Source organism: Nicotiana tomentosiformis, chromosome 3 (assembly GCF_000390325.3).
Source record: "Nicotiana tomentosiformis chromosome 3, ASM39032v3, whole genome shotgun sequence".
NCBI classification, from domain to species: domain Eukaryota; kingdom Viridiplantae; phylum Streptophyta; class Magnoliopsida; order Solanales; family Solanaceae; genus Nicotiana; species Nicotiana tomentosiformis.
This window is the reverse complement of record NC_090814.1, coordinates 31,086,587-31,102,343: the sequence shown is the minus strand read 5'-3', so window position 1 is coordinate 31,102,343 and position 15,757 is coordinate 31,086,587. Positions and strand designations below refer to the sequence as shown.

The 15,757-nt window shown below is 42.4% G+C and overlaps 1 protein-coding gene across 1 annotated transcript; it reads left to right on the top strand.

The window, feature by feature from the left end:
- The first annotated feature begins 689 nt into the window (after positions 1–689).
- Positions 690–1,197, top strand: LOC138907570 (uncharacterized). The gene is made up of 2 exons (XM_070198170.1): positions 690–731; positions 781–1,197. The coding sequence occupies exons 1-2, from the start codon at positions 690–692 to the stop codon at positions 1,195–1,197; spliced, it is 459 nt and encodes a 152-aa protein (XP_070054271.1).
- Positions 1,198–15,757: the final 14,560 nt, after the last annotated feature.

Here is a 15,757-nt window from a genome sequence, read left to right as displayed (position 1 = left end):
GTCAACCTCCACTTGTAACTGTTGAAGATTCAATTGGAGTGCAAGTTCAAGTCCTTGCTCGAGAGCAAGAAGCTCTGCATGCAGCAAGCTATTGGCACAAGCACAAAGTTGAAAGCCTGCTACCCGATCACATTATGTTGTTGTTTCTAATAACTCCTCCCATTTTACTATATTGGTTTTGTTTATAAGCACCATAAATATTGAGTTTGTACCAGCTTTAGGAAGGCTTGTTCCTCTTTATAGAGATAGGAATGATCTTATTTATGTTACTTTCTCTATTAGTGAGGGTCTTATATTCCGTCGCATGATGAATGACCTTTGAAAGAGAGAGGACAACATCTTTATTGTTTTCATTGTTCTTTTTCCTATTAATCCAGAGGTTCCAGATAACAAAACATAACATATCTTTCCAATTAATGATGTTATTTTTCATTGTGGGGCTAATATTACGCAGGACAGACAACCAATGGAAATTAGTAAACAATTAGCATAGGAACGAAATATTCATATTTAAGTTACTCCAATACTGTTCTATTGACAACAATGTGCATAATTATTTCTTACCCATTTTTGCAGAGCATGCATTAATGATTTTGGAGGACATTAGGATTAGTTCCTACCATTGACGGAGTTTGCTTAAAACAACAACTACCAGTCCAGTATTCAAATGGCTCTGTATGAGGCCTTATATGGCAGGAGATATCGCTCTTCGATTGGTTGGTTTGAGCCTGGTGAGCCTAGATTGTTGGGCATAGACTTGATCCTGATGCTTTGGAGAAGGTGAAGTTAATTCCGGAGAGGCTTCGCACATCTCAGTCCAGGCATAAGAGTTATGCAGAAAAGAAGGTTCGCGATGTGGCATTTATGGAAGGTGAGAAGGTTCTTCTTAGAATTTTGCATATGAAGGGCGTGATGAGATTTGGAAATAAAGGCAAGTTGAGTATGATGTTTATTCGTCCATTTGAGGTGTTAGAGAGAGTTGGCGAGATTGCTTATAAACTTGCTTTGCCTCCTAGGCTTTCAAGAGTTCATCTCGTACTTCATGTTTCTATGCTCCAGAAGTATCATGGAGATAAGCCGTATATTTTTGACTTCAACACAGTGCAACTAGATGAGAACCTGACTTATGAAGAAAAGCCGGTGGCCATTTTGGATAGGCAGGTTCGAAGCTCAGGTCTAAGGAGATCGCATCGGTGAAGGTGCTTTGGAGAGGCCAACTGAGCGATGAGGCTATTTGGGAGACCGAGTCAGATATGTAAAGCAGATATCCGTATCTTTTTTGCAGTTCAGGTACATTTCTAAACTTGTTCGAGGACGAACATTTGGATAAGAGGTAGAGAATGTAGCGACCCGAACGATCGTTTTGAGTATTTGAACCATGTTCCCCTATTTGATGCTCCTCGTATGTGTTTTTGATATTTTATAACTTGTGGGGATGGATGATTTAATTTTCATAGGGTTCGGGAATGATTTGGAATACTTAGTTTTATTTTTGGAAGCCTTAAGTTGGAATAGTTGACCAAAGTTTGACTTTTATGTAAATGACCTCATATTAGTGATTTGATGGTTCCAATAGATTGGTAGGTGATTTTGGACTTATACTTATGTTCGGATTCAGTTTTGGATGTTCCTATAGAATTTTGAGCCTATTTGCTGAAAGTAGACAATTTGAAAAATTGGAGAGTTCTTAAGTTTAATCGATAGTTGACTTTGATGATATCGAAATCTGATTGTTGTTCTGAAACTCGGAATAGATTAGTTTTGTTGAACGGAACTTGTGCAAAAAGTTTGCTTATGATCTGAAGTGTTTAGACATGAATCAGATGCTTGGTTGGACGTTTAGAAGTTCATGAACTTAAGAAAAGTTCAACTTGTTGTTTGATCTTTGATTCATAGATGTGATAATCTCGTATGCATTTTGAGGATTTGGTTAGGTCCGAATAGTATTTATGGACTTGTTGGTATTATTGGACAGGGTCCCCGGTAGCTCATATGCTCTGGTGTGCTTCGCGATCACAGATCAGGTCTTGCAATCGCAGAGTATTATTTGGAGCTGGGGGAGATTGCTCTTCGGTTCGGGATGGGAAACTCAAGTTCGCGATGAAGGAGCTGAGGCTGGGAGATTGGCCTTTGCGTTCATAAAGGGATTGAAAGTAAAGTTTGTAATATTTGGTGTTTTAGAAGTGGCAAACAATGGAACTCAAAGACCTGAAGATAGGAAGCTTGAAGAATACAAAGAACTTTGAAGATTAGAGTGAAAGAGATTGAAAGTAAAGTTTGAAAGAATGAAGAAGGGATCTATTTATTGGTTTCACGGCAACAGTTCAGAAACTGGAAGTGGCCAACCATCGACTGACGCACATTAAATGCCTGGGGAACTGTATCGACGGGACATTTCGATCACCTTTGCTGCTTACGTCACGCTGCTTACGTCATGATCGAGTTGGTCGGTGACGTCATCAGTCGAAAAGACGAAGTTCGAGAATTCATGTCGTTTCTCATCATCTTATTTCTGAGAAACAAGAGGACTATCTGTATACGGTAAAAACCGGGCTCACCCAATTTTGTATGGTTAATCGAGGCTAAGATGGCAGACTGAGATTCAATCCCGTGTTATATCATACCGAGACATGAAGATGTGGTACCAAGCTCGGGATTCGAAGGACCAATTGAGATCGAGACCAGCCAGGATCGAGACGGAATAGACATCGAGCGAGACCAGAGAAAGCCTACTAACGGAAAGACGAGATATCCGTGACCGGGCAAGGATCGTGGAGGAAATCTCGGCACGAATCAAATCAAGAACGGCTATTTAGCCAATCATGAGATTTCCTCCTATATTTAGAATTATACCATAACTAGAATTTTCCTACTATATAAAGGGGGATTCTAATCATTTGTAAGGATCACATTCACGCATAACAAAGCAATATAATGCATTTTCTCTCTTAAGTTCTCCTATTCTACTGTTCAGTTTATTCTTTTCGACTAGACATTTATTTGGTTCAAGGGTGATCCATCTTGAGAGCCAAACTGTACTTCATATCGGTTTGCTTTATTTTATAGTCAATTTTTACATTAATTCTCATATTTCTCAATTAGCCCAGGTGAAATCACGTATCCTTAAAATCACTTATAAATGTAATTGTTATCCGATTTTAAGGGTAAACAATATGTACCTGGAGGAGCAGAAAAACGTTCGTATATCTTGCATTATTTTTAAATATTAGATCAAGCCATATGTCACGACCTGAATTCCCAACGTCGGGACCGTGATGGCGCCTAACGCTGCACTTGCTAGGCAAGCCAACATTAGAGATTTACAAAATAAAACATTTAAAACTATACGGAGATCCACTACCATTTAACACATGATACCAAGATAAGAAACGAAGTTTGTATAATGATACTGCGCAAATAATGCTGATATGTCTAAATATCCATGATCTGGAGTCACAACTCACCGACTACTATGATTAACTACAAGTATTTGGCTGAAAAAAAGAGGTACAATGGTTTGTGAACTAAATAAAACAGTAAATGAATATATAGGAGGGGACTCCAGGAATCTGCGGACGTCTGCAAATCTACCTCGGGTCTCCTGCGTAGAAATCAGCTACGAACTCAGAATCAGCTCGGACCGATACCTGGATCTGCACAGAAAATGCAGAGTGCAGTATCAGTACAACCGACCCCATGTACTGGTAAGTGTCGAGCCTAACCTCGGCGAAGTAGTGACGAGGATAAGACAAGACACCCACATATAACCTGAACAGTGTAATCATGCTAATGGCAACAATAGTAAACAAAGAAATAAAGCAGAAAATAATGGGAAGGGGACATACAGTGGGGAATTTCAATATAAGGAGTGAGAATAACGAAAAGACAGAATTAAACAGTAATCCGTAAACAAATTAAGCAATTAAAACAGCAAGAAAAACTGCACGGTATCACCCTTCGTGCTTTTACTCTCAACCTCACAAAATAAATAAATAAATAGAACGACACGGCATCACCCTTCGTGCATTAAACCTCTCATAATATACACGGCATCACCCTTCGTGCTTTATCACTCATAAATTATGGCACGGCATCACCCTTCATGCATTAACACATACATATCATGGCACGGCATCACCCTTCGTACTTTACACTCTTCCTCGCAAATATAAATAATGCATGCACGACATCACCCTTCATGCTTTACACTCTTTCTCACAAATCACAGAATCAATAACAACGGATAGATAGGTGCATCACAAAGAAACCAGTGTTTTATCCATTATTAATATCGCAATATAAACCTAAACCTTGAATCAATATTCGAAAGTTACCAAATCTCAGTGAAATCAGATATAAGTCACCCAACAATTTAGATAACTCGCTAAGCATGAATAGTAGAATTTAAGGCTACAAAATAGACAAGAATAGAATTTCACTTGCATGCTATGACTCGACAACAATGCATAGATGCTCGTCACCTCACCTATATATCGTATTTAACAACCAAACACGTAGCAAGTAAACACATAATACCTATTCCCTCAAGCCAAAGTTAGACGCGACACTTACCTCGATTCGCAGGCCACTCACTGCTCAAGCATCGCTTTTCCTCTAGAATTCAACTCCAACCCACTCGTATCTAGTCACAATTAGCTTAATACCATCAATTATTGCTAAAGGAATTAACTTAAATGAATAAATTATAGATTTCCCGAATTTTCCCAAAAAGTCAAAAACCGACCCCGGGCCCGCTTGGTCAAAACTCGAAGTTCGGACTAAAATCCATTTACCCATTCACCCCCGAGCCCGAATATGTAATTAGTTTCGAAATCTGACCCCAAATTGAGGTCAAATTTCTCATTTTTTAAAAATCCCTAATTCTACCCAAACCCCCAATTTCTACTATAAAATTCCTAGATTTTAGGTTGAATTCTTGTTAAAAGAAGTAAAAGATTGAAGGAAACAAGTTAAGGAACACTTACCTACAATTTAGGGAAGAAAATGCCTTAGAGAAATCGCCCTAGGTCGCCTATCCTTTTGAAAATAAGAAGAAAAGGGCTAGAGTTCGAATTAAATGAACTCATTGTCCGACCTTCGCACCTGCGGTGCTTGGGTCGCATCTGCGCATCCGCACGTGCGGATAGGGCGTCCGCTTCTGCGGAAAGGAACTGGGCCACTTGGGCCGCACCTGCGAACGGGATTCCGCTTCTGCGGTCCTGCTCCTGCGAGAAGGAGTCTGCATCTGCGGAGAATTAAATCCAGGCATGGGTCGTACTTGCGGGCTGTCGCTCGCACCTGTGACCAAAGACTCGCAGGTGCGGGCACACCAGATCTGGTGCACCAGCAGCCTTGGTTGAGTTTTAACTCAACTCGCGCATCGCCCGAATGGCACCCGAGCCCTCGGGGCTCTAAACCAAACATGCACACAAGTCTAAAAACATCATACGGACTTACTCGTGCGATCAAATCGCCAAAATAACCCCTCGAACTACTAATTTAGCACCAAAACACATAAAATTCTCAAGAACACTTTAACTTTCCTATTTCCTCAACCGAAGGTCCGAATCATGTCAAATAAATTCCGTTTCTCACCAAATTTCACACACAAGGTTTAGATATTATAAGAGACCTGTACCGGGCTCCGAAACCAAAATACGGGCCCGATACCATCAAAAATCAAGCATTAAGCACATACTTTGAAACCATAGATTTTTCTGAAATTCAATTTTAGTCAAAAATTCATTTCTCGGGCTATGGATCTCGGAATTCGATTCCGGGCATACGCCCAGATCCCATATTTTATTACAGACCCACCGAGACCGTCAAAACACGGATCCGGGTCCGTTTACACAAAATATTGACCAAAGTCAACTAAAAATCACTTTTAAATTCCAAAAATTATTATTTCTCCTATTTTCCACACAAAGGCTTTCCGAAATTATGCCCAGACTACGCACGCAAATCAAGGAGGATAAATATAAGATTTTTAAGGCTAACGAGCATGGAATAAAGTCCTAAAACACAAGATGACCCCTTGGGTCATCACAATCTCCACCTCTAAAACAAATGTTCGTCCTCGAACGAACATAGAAAAGTACATGAACTGGTGAACAAGTGGGGATATCTACTCCGCATGTCCGGCTCGGACTCCCAAGTAGCTGCCTCAACAGGCTGACCTCTCCACAACACTCGAATTGAAGGATAACTCTACCTCAGCTGTCGAACCTGCCGGTATAGAATGGCTATCGGCTCCTCCTCATAAGTCAAATCCTGGTCCAACTGGACAGAGCTGAAATCTAATACGTGGGACGGGTCGTTATGATACTTCCGGAGCATGAACACATGAAATACCGGATGAACTGATGATAATCCTAGAGGCAACGCAAGTCTATAAGCCATCTCCCCCACTCTCTCGAGAATCTCAAATGGCCCGATATACCTAGGGCTCAACTTTCCCTTCTTCCCAAACCTCATGACACCCTTCATGAGCGATACCCGAAGCAATACTCTCTCCCCGACCATGAATACCACGTCACGAACTCTACGGTCGGCATAACTCTTTTGCCTGGACTAAGCGGTACGAAGTCGATCCTGTATAATCTTGACCTTGTCCAAGGCCTCCTGTACTAAATATGTACCCAACAACCAAGCCTCCCCCGGCTCAAACCACCCAACTGGCAACCTACACCGTCTGCCATATAATGCCTCATAGGGAGCCATCTAAATGCTCGACTGGTAGCTGTTATTGTAGGCGAACTCTGCAAGGGGCAAGAACTGATCCCACGATCCTCCGAAGTCTATGACACAAGCACGGAGCATATCCTCCAAGATCTGAATAGTACGCTCGGACTGCCCGTCCGTTTAAGGATGGAATGATGTGCTCAACTCAACCCGCATACCCAACTCACGTTGTACTGCCCTCTAAAAGTGCGAGGTAAACTGCGTACCTCGATCAGAAATGATAGACACGGGCACACCGTGAAGACGGGCGATCTCCCGAATATAAATCTCTGCAAACCGTTCCGAGGAATAGGTAACTACCACAGGAATGAAGTGCGCTGACTTAGTCATCCTATCCACAATAACCCATACGGAGTCAAACTTACTCTGAGTCCGTGGGAGTCCAACAACAAAGTCCATAGTGATACGCTCCCACTTCCACTCAAGAATCTCCATATGCTGAAGCAAACCACCAGGTCTCTGATGCTCATATTTCACCTGCTGAAAATTCAAGCACCGAGCCACGTAAGCAACTATATCCTTATTTATTCTCCTCCACCAATAATGCTGCCGCAGGTCCTGGTACATCTTGGAGCGCCCGAGTGAATAGAATACCGAGAACTGTGAGCCTCCTCAAGGATCAACTCATGAAGTCCATCAACATTAGGCACACACATATGACCCTGCATCCTCAAAACGTTGTCATCTCCAACTGTGACCTGCTTGGCACTACTGTGCCGAACTGTGTCCCTAAGGAACATCAAGTGAGGGTCTTCATACTGCCGATCTCTGATACGCTCAAACAAGGAAGATCGAGCGACTATACAAGCTAGAATACGGCTGGGCTCTGAAATATCCAACCTCACAAACTGATTGGCCAGAGTCTGAAAATCTGAAGCTAGCGGCCTCTCACCGACTAGAGTGAACGCAAGGCTGCCCATACTCACTGCCTTCCTACTTAATGCATCGGCCACCACATTGGCCTTTTCCGGGTGACACAATATGGTGATATCATATACTTTCAATAGCTCCAACCATCTCCTCTGTCTCAAATTGAGATCCTTCTGCTTGAACAGATACTGAAGGTTGCGATGATCCGTGAAAACCTCACACGACACGCCATAAAAGATAGTGCCTCCAAATCTTCAGCGCGTGAACAATGGCTGCCAACTATAAGTCATGGACAAGGCAATTCTTCTCATGAACCTTCAACTGACAAGACGCATATGCAATCACCCTGCCCTCCTGCATCAATACTGCTCCGAGCCCAACACGGTAGGCATCACAATATACCGTGTAAGATCCTGACCCACCAACATCGGTGCTGAAGTCAAGGCTATCTTGAGCTTCTGAAAGCTCGCCTCATACTCGTCCGAACATCTGAATGGGGCACCCTTCTGGGTCAACCTGGTCATCGGGGCAGCTATAGACGAAAACCCCCCCACAAACCGACGGTAATAACCCGCCAAACCCAAGAAGCTCTTGATCTCCGTGGCTAAAGTGGGTCTAGGCCAGTTCTTGACTGCCTCAATCTTCTTAGGATCCACCTGAATATCCTCTGCTAATACGACATGACCCAAGAAAGCAACTAAATCCAACCGAAACTCGCACTTCGAAAATTTAGCATACAACTGACTGTCCCTCAAGGTCTGGAGCACTATCCAGAGGTGCTGCTCATGCTCCTCCCAACTGCGGGAGTATACCAAGATATCATCAATAAACACAATCACAAATGAATCCAGGTAAGGCTTGAACACTCGGTTCATCAAGTCCATAAATGCTGTTGGGGCCATTGGTCAACCCAAAGGACATCACCAAAAACTCATAGTGCCCATACTGCGTTCGAAAAGCTATCTTAGGGACATCGGATGCCCTAATCCTCAACCGATAGTAGCCCGATCTCAAATCAATCTTTATAAACACCCTAGCACCCTGAAGCTGATCAAACAAATCATCAACCCTCGGCAACGGATACTTGTTCTTGATAGTGACTTTGTTCAACTGCCGATAATCTATACACATTCTCATAGATCCATCCTTCTTCTTTACGAACAAAACCGGCGCACCCCAGGGCGAGACACTAGGTCTAATGAAGCCATTGTCAAGCAAACCCTGCAACTGTTCCTTCAATTCTTTTAACTCTGGTGGGGCCATCCGGTATGGCGGAATAGAAATGGGTTGAGTGCTCGGAAGTAGATAAATACAAAAGTCAATATCCATGTCGGGTGGCATCCCCGGCAGGTCTGCAGGAAATACCTCAGGAAACTCAACAGGCACAGAATCCATAGAAGGAATCTCAGCACTAGAATCACGAACATAAGCCAAATAGGCCAAACACCCCTTCTCGACCATACGCCGAGCCTTCATATAAGAAATAACTCTGCTGGAAGAGTGGCCAGGAGTCCCTCTCCACTCTAATCGAGACAACCCCGGCAAGGCTAAGGTCACTGTCTTGGCATGACAGTCCAAGATAACTTGATAAGATGACAGCCAATCCATGCCCAATATAATATCGAAATCAACCATATCGAGGAGCAAAAAGTCTACACTGGTCTCAAGACCTCCAATAACGACCACACATGAGCGATACATATGATCTACAATAATAGCATACCCCACGGGAGTGGACACATATACAGGGGAGCTCAAAGAATCATGGGGCATAACCAAATATGAAGCAAAATAAGATGACACATAAGACTAAGTAGACCCCGGATCAAATAGAACTGAAGCATCTCTACTGCAAACTGAAATAGTACCTGTAATGACAACATCGTGTGACTCAGCCTCAGGTCTGGCTGAAAAGGCATAACATTGGGGCTAGGCCCCACCACCCTGAACCATGTATCTGGGACGACCTCTGATTGGCGGGCCTCCACCTCTAGTGGCTTGATCTCCACCTCTAACAATCTGGCCCCTACCTCTGGCTACCTGAACCCTACCTCTGGCCGGCTGGGCAGGCGGTGCGGCAGCTGGTGCCGAAACCATGGCACGAGAACTCTGGTACTGAGAACTACTCGACGCATGAGGGTAATATCTAGCAATGTGCCTCGGGTCACCACAAGTATAACATGACCTCGGCTACTGAGACTGCTGGCCGGCAAACTGACCCTGTCGACCTGAATAACCACCCTGAAAACTCTGAAGAGGAGGTGCACTGATAGGAGCTGGCTGATCAGAATAAGGCATATAAGAGCCACGAACACTTGGGGCACCGTGGGATGCCTGAAGTGCTGAATGAAATGGCCTAGAAGAATGGCCTCTACCATAAGTACCCCCGCCTCTAGATGAGGCACCGCTTAATCCACCGGAATGGTGAGGTCTCTTGTCTGACCCCTGACCTCCCAATCCAAGAACTATCTCAACTCGCTTGGCCACATTGGTCGCGTCCTGGAAAGAAATATCGCTCCCCGTCTCCTTAGCCATCTACAATCTGATAGGCTGAGCAAGACCCTTAATAAACCTCCTCACCCTCTCTCTCTCTCTCTCTCTCTCTCTCTCTCTCTCTCTCTCTCTCTCTCTCTCTTTGGGGAGTAAAAGAATAGCACGACGGGCCAAATCCACGAAATGAGTCTCATACTGAGTAACAGTCATGCTGCCCTGCTGGAGACGCTCGAACTGACGACGGTGCTCCTTTCTCGTAGTAATAGGTAGAAACTTCTCCAAGAAGAGATGTGAGAACTGATCCCAAGTAAGAGTAGGCGACCCAGCTGGTCTAGTCAATAGATAATCTCTCCATCATTTCTTGGCGGAACCAGTCATCTGGAAAGCAGCAAAGTCGACCCCATTGGTCTCCAATATACCCATGTTCCGAAGAACCTCATGGCATCTATCAAGGTACTCCTGGAGGTCCTCTGAAGTGGCACCACTGAAATGAACTGGGAAAAGCTTGGTAAACCTGTCCAATCTCGACAAAGCCTCGGAGGACATAGCTGCCTCATCAACGGGCAGTGCTGCAGTAACCGGCTGAACTACCCCAACTGGATGGGCTGCTGGAGTCTGAAACTGGGGAGCCACCTGCTCCGGAGTGAGGGTGGCAGGAATATGGGCTCCTCCTCCAGCCTGAGATACGGCTGGTGCCATGGGGAATGTGCAGGTCTGGGCCACACTCTCCATAAGGCCCACTAATCAGACCATAGGCATCCTGAAGCACCGAGGTAGCAATAAACCCCTCTGGGACCTGAGCTGGTCCTGTCGGAACGGCCTGAACTGGAGCCTCCTCATTGAACTCTACCTGAGGCTCCACAGCTGGAGCTGCTGCTCGGGCCCTGGGCCGAGCCCTGCCCCTGTCTCGGCTTCTGTCCCTCATAGGATCAGTTGCTGGAGGATCCAACTGCTGATCAGCGGAAGATGCGGTACGTGTCCTCGCCATCTGCGAGAGAATAAGAATAGAAGAGCTCAATTAGTATTGTGATTACAAGAATCGCACGACAGAGTTGAATAAAAGTGAACTTGTTCCTAACTTCATAGCCTCTAGGAGATAAGTACAAACGTCTCCGTACCGATCCCCCAGACTCTACTAAGCTTGTCCTGGAATTGTAAGACCTAGGCAACCTAGTGCTCTCATACCATCTTGTCATGACCTGAATTTCCACCGTCGGGACCGTGATGGCGCATATCGCTGCACTTGCTAGGCAAGCTAACATTAGAGATTTATAAAATAAAACATTTAAAACTATATGGAGATCCACTACCATTTAACACATGATACCAAGATAAAAAACAAAATTTGTATAATGATACTGCGCAAATAATGTCGATATGTCTAAATACCCATGATCTGGAGTCACAACTCACGGACTACTATGATTAACTATAACTATTTGGCTGAAAGAAAGAGGTACAACTATTTGTGAACTAAATAAAACAGTAAATGCATATATAGGAGGGACTCTAGGAATCTGCGGACGTTGGCAGATCTACCTCGGGTCTCCTGCATAGAAATCAGCTACGAACTCAGAATCAGCTCGGACCGATACCTGGATCTGCACAGAAAGTGCAGAGTGCAGTATCAATACAATCGACCCCATGTACTAGTAAGTGTCGAGCCTAACCTCGGCGAAGTAGTGACGAGGCTAGGACAGGACACCCACATATAACCTGAACAGTGTAATCACGCTAATGGAAACAACAGTAAATAAAAAAATAAAGCAAAAAATAATGGAAAGGGGACATACAGTGGGGAATTTCAATATAAGGAGTGAGAATAACGAAAAGACAGAATTAAACAGTAATCCGTAAACAAATTAAGCAATTAAAACAGCAAGAAAAATTGCACGGCATCACCCTTCGTGCTTTTACTCTCAACCTCACAAAATAAATAAATAAATAAATAGAACGACACGGCATTACCCTTCATGCATTAAACCTCTCATAATATACACGGCATCACCCTTCGTGCTTTATCACTCATAAATCATGGCATGGCATCACCCTTCGTGCATTAACACACACATATCATAGCACGGCATCACACTTCGTGCTTTACACTCTTCCTCGCAAATATAAATAATGCATGCACGATATCACCCTTCGTGTTTTACACTCTTTCTCACAAATCACAGAATCAATAACAACGGATAGATAGGTGTATCACAAAGAAACCAGTATTTTATCCATTATTAATATCGCAATATAAACCTAAACCTTGAATCAATATTCGAAAGTTACCAAATCTCAGTGAAATCATATATAAGTCACCCAACATTTCAGATAACTCGCTAAGCATGGATAGTAGAATTTAAGGCTACAAAATAGACAAGAATAGAATTTCACTCGCATACTATGACTCGGCAACAACGCATAGATGCTCGCCACCTCACCTATACATCGTATTTAACAACTAAACACGTAGCAAGTAAACACATAATACCTATTCCCTCAAGCCAAAGTTAGACGCGACACTTACCTCGATTCGCAGGCCACTCACTGCTCAAGCATCGCTTTTCCTCTAGAATTCAACTCAAACCCACTCGTATCTAATCACAATTAGCTTAATACCATCAATTATTGCTAAAGGAATTAACTTAAATGAATAAATTATAGATTTCCCGAATTTTTCCAAAAAGTCAAAAACCGACACCGGGCCCGCTTGGTCAAACCTGAAGTTCGGACCAAAATCCGTTTACCCATTCACCCCAGAAACCGAATATGTAATTAGTTTCGAAATCTGACCCCAAATTGAGGTCAAATTTCTAATTTTCTAAAAATCCCTAATTCTACCCAAACCCCCAATTTCTACTATAAAATTCCTAGATTTTAGGTTGAATTCTTGTAAAAAGAAGTAAAAGATTGAAGGAAACAAGTTAAGGAACACTTACCTACGATTTGGGGAAGAAAATGCCTTAGAGAAATCGCCCTAGGTCGCCTATCCTTTTGAAAATAAGAAGAAAAGGGCTGGAGTTCGAATTAAATGAACTCACTGCCCGACCTTCGCACCTGCGGTGCTTGGGTCGCATCTGTGCATCCGCACGTGCGGATAGGGCGTCCGCTTCTGCGGAAAGGAACTGGGCCACTTGGGCCGCACCTGCGAACGGGATTCCGCTTTTGCGGTCCCGCTCCTGCGAGAAGGAGTCCGCATCTGCGGAGAATTAAATTCAGGCCTGGGTCGCACTTGCGGGCTGTCGCTCGCACCTGCGACTAAAGGCTCGCAGGTGCGGGCACACCAGATCTGGTGCACCAACAGCCTTGGTTGAGTTTTAACTCAACTCGCGCATCGCCCGAATGGCACCCGAGCCCTCGGGGCTCTAAACCAAACATGCACACAAGTCTAACAACATCATACATACTTGCTCGTGCGATCAAATCGTCAAAATAACTCCTCGAACTACGAATTTAGCACCAAAATACATAAAATTCTCAAGAACACTTTAACTTTTCTATTTTCTCAACCGAAGGTCCGAATCACGTGAAATAAATTCCGTTTCTCACCAAATTTCACAGACAAGGTTTAGATATTATAACGGACCTGTACCAGGCTCCAGAACCAAAATACGGGCCCGATACCAGCAAAAATCAAGCATTAAGCACATACTTTGAAACCATAGATTTTTTTGAAATTCAATTTTAGTCAAAAATTCATTTCTCGGGTTATGGATCTCGGAATTCGATTTCGGGTATACGCCCAGATCTCATATTTTATTACGGACCCATCGGGACTGTCGGAATACCGTCCGGATCCGTTTATATAAAACGTTGACCAAAGTCAACTAAAAATTATTTTTAAATTTCAAAAATTATTATTTCTCCTATTTTCCACATAAAGGCTTTCCTGAATTACGCCCATATTGTGCACGTAAATCGATGAGGATAAATATAAGATTTTTAAGGCTAACGAGCGTGGAATAAAGTCCTAAAATACAATATGACTCCGTGGGTCATCACACCGCATGATATCTTTAACAACATCTAAAACAACAATAAGTTGTATAGCAGTAGCAATTTTATCAGGAGTTGTACAATTCACTCTAGATTCCGCATACCTCTTCTAAAGAATTGTGTCAACTATCACTAATATGCCAATATTGAGTGTTGGCGCTAAATTCATAAGAAAAATAAAATTGATAATATGGGATGAAACACCTGTAATAAAGCATCAATTAATCAAAATAGTTGAGAGAAGCTTTAGAGATATCATGGACGTAATTGAATTATTTGATCTGAAATTCAATAGTATTTAAAAGTTAAAGCTAAAAGAAGATGAACTGTTTGGTGTCAAAATTAAAAGTGATCTTCCTTTACATGATTATTTTGAAGAAAAAATATATCAATTATTTTACCGAAATACTTAGACCCCTCAAATGACTTTAGTAATTGGTAAATGGGATATAAATATTTTAACAACAATATTATACGTGCAAAAATCATAATAGGCCAATATGATACCAAGCATGATTTTATATTCCGAATTTAACTTTGACCTCGTGATAATGAACAATATCCTTTTAAATTTATTTGAAAACAATTCTCAATATGGTTTTGCGATGATAATAAATAAAGCGGAAAAGGGTCTGATATGTCCCTCTACTATCATCAATAGTTTAAAAAAGCCCTCCGTTATACTATTAGGACAACCAAACCCCTGACGTTATACTATTACACATATATACCCTTAATTTAACGGAAGGGCCACGTGGCAAGCTTAAAACCATCCGGTTATATTTAGAATGGGTCCGACCCAACCCATTACCCAACCCGACCCTAACCCTTCTAGATCCTTCACTCTTATTAACGTGTGAACCCTAATTTGTTCACTCCTATCTGTAGATGTCCCTCCCTCTCAATTAAAATTCTTTCTTCTTCTCAATTAAAATTTTTTTTTCTTCTTCGACCAGTCAACTCTGATAGTATTGTTTCTATATCTAGTTCTACTGTTACATCGAGAAGGAGGTGCTACTGTGGGGAGATTATGAATAACTTCACTTCGACGACTAAAAACAATCCCGAAAGGAGATGCTATAAGTGTGCTAAACCTGAAGTAAGTGTGAATTTTGTTGGTGACTCATTACTCGTCGATGTATTTAAAGTTTTATTTTTCTGTTCTTTAATTTTTTATGTTCTTTAACATAGTTATTGTTTGTATTTGTAAGAATGAGTCATGTGGATATTGGGAATGGCAAGACGAAGCCCTCCCGGATAAAGCATTGATAGTAATCAACGATTTCAAGTCTAAACTAGATGTTGCCAATGTCAAAATCAGGACGTTGAATATGTTGTTGGATGCGTGCAAGCTTGAAAGGGACAAATTGATGGGAAAAGTTGATGTTTTAGAGGCTATAAATGATGTTGAAGTGAATAAAGCAAGGGTGATGAAAGTGAAAGTGATGCATATGAAGATGTTCATTATGGTTTCATTTGCACTGTTAGTCGGATTTGTTGTGGCATTGATGATGAAATGAATTCAGCATTTTGTTTAGTGCAGTAGGGTTTTGATGTAGTTAATTATTGTAAAATCCAGATTTTAATGAATGTTTTTTGTTTGTCAGCTTGGTTGTAATCCAGATTTTCATTAATGAATTTTGTGCAGTGCACTATG

Coding starts and splice junctions, on each gene's coding strand:
- LOC138907570 (XM_070198170.1), top strand. CDS start 690: ATGGCAGGAGATATCGCTCTTCGATTGGTTGGTTTGAGCCTG. Junction 732..780: donor GATTGGTTGGTTTGAGCCTG/GTGAGCCTAGAT, acceptor GCTTTGGAGAAG/GTGAAGTTAATTCCGGAGAG.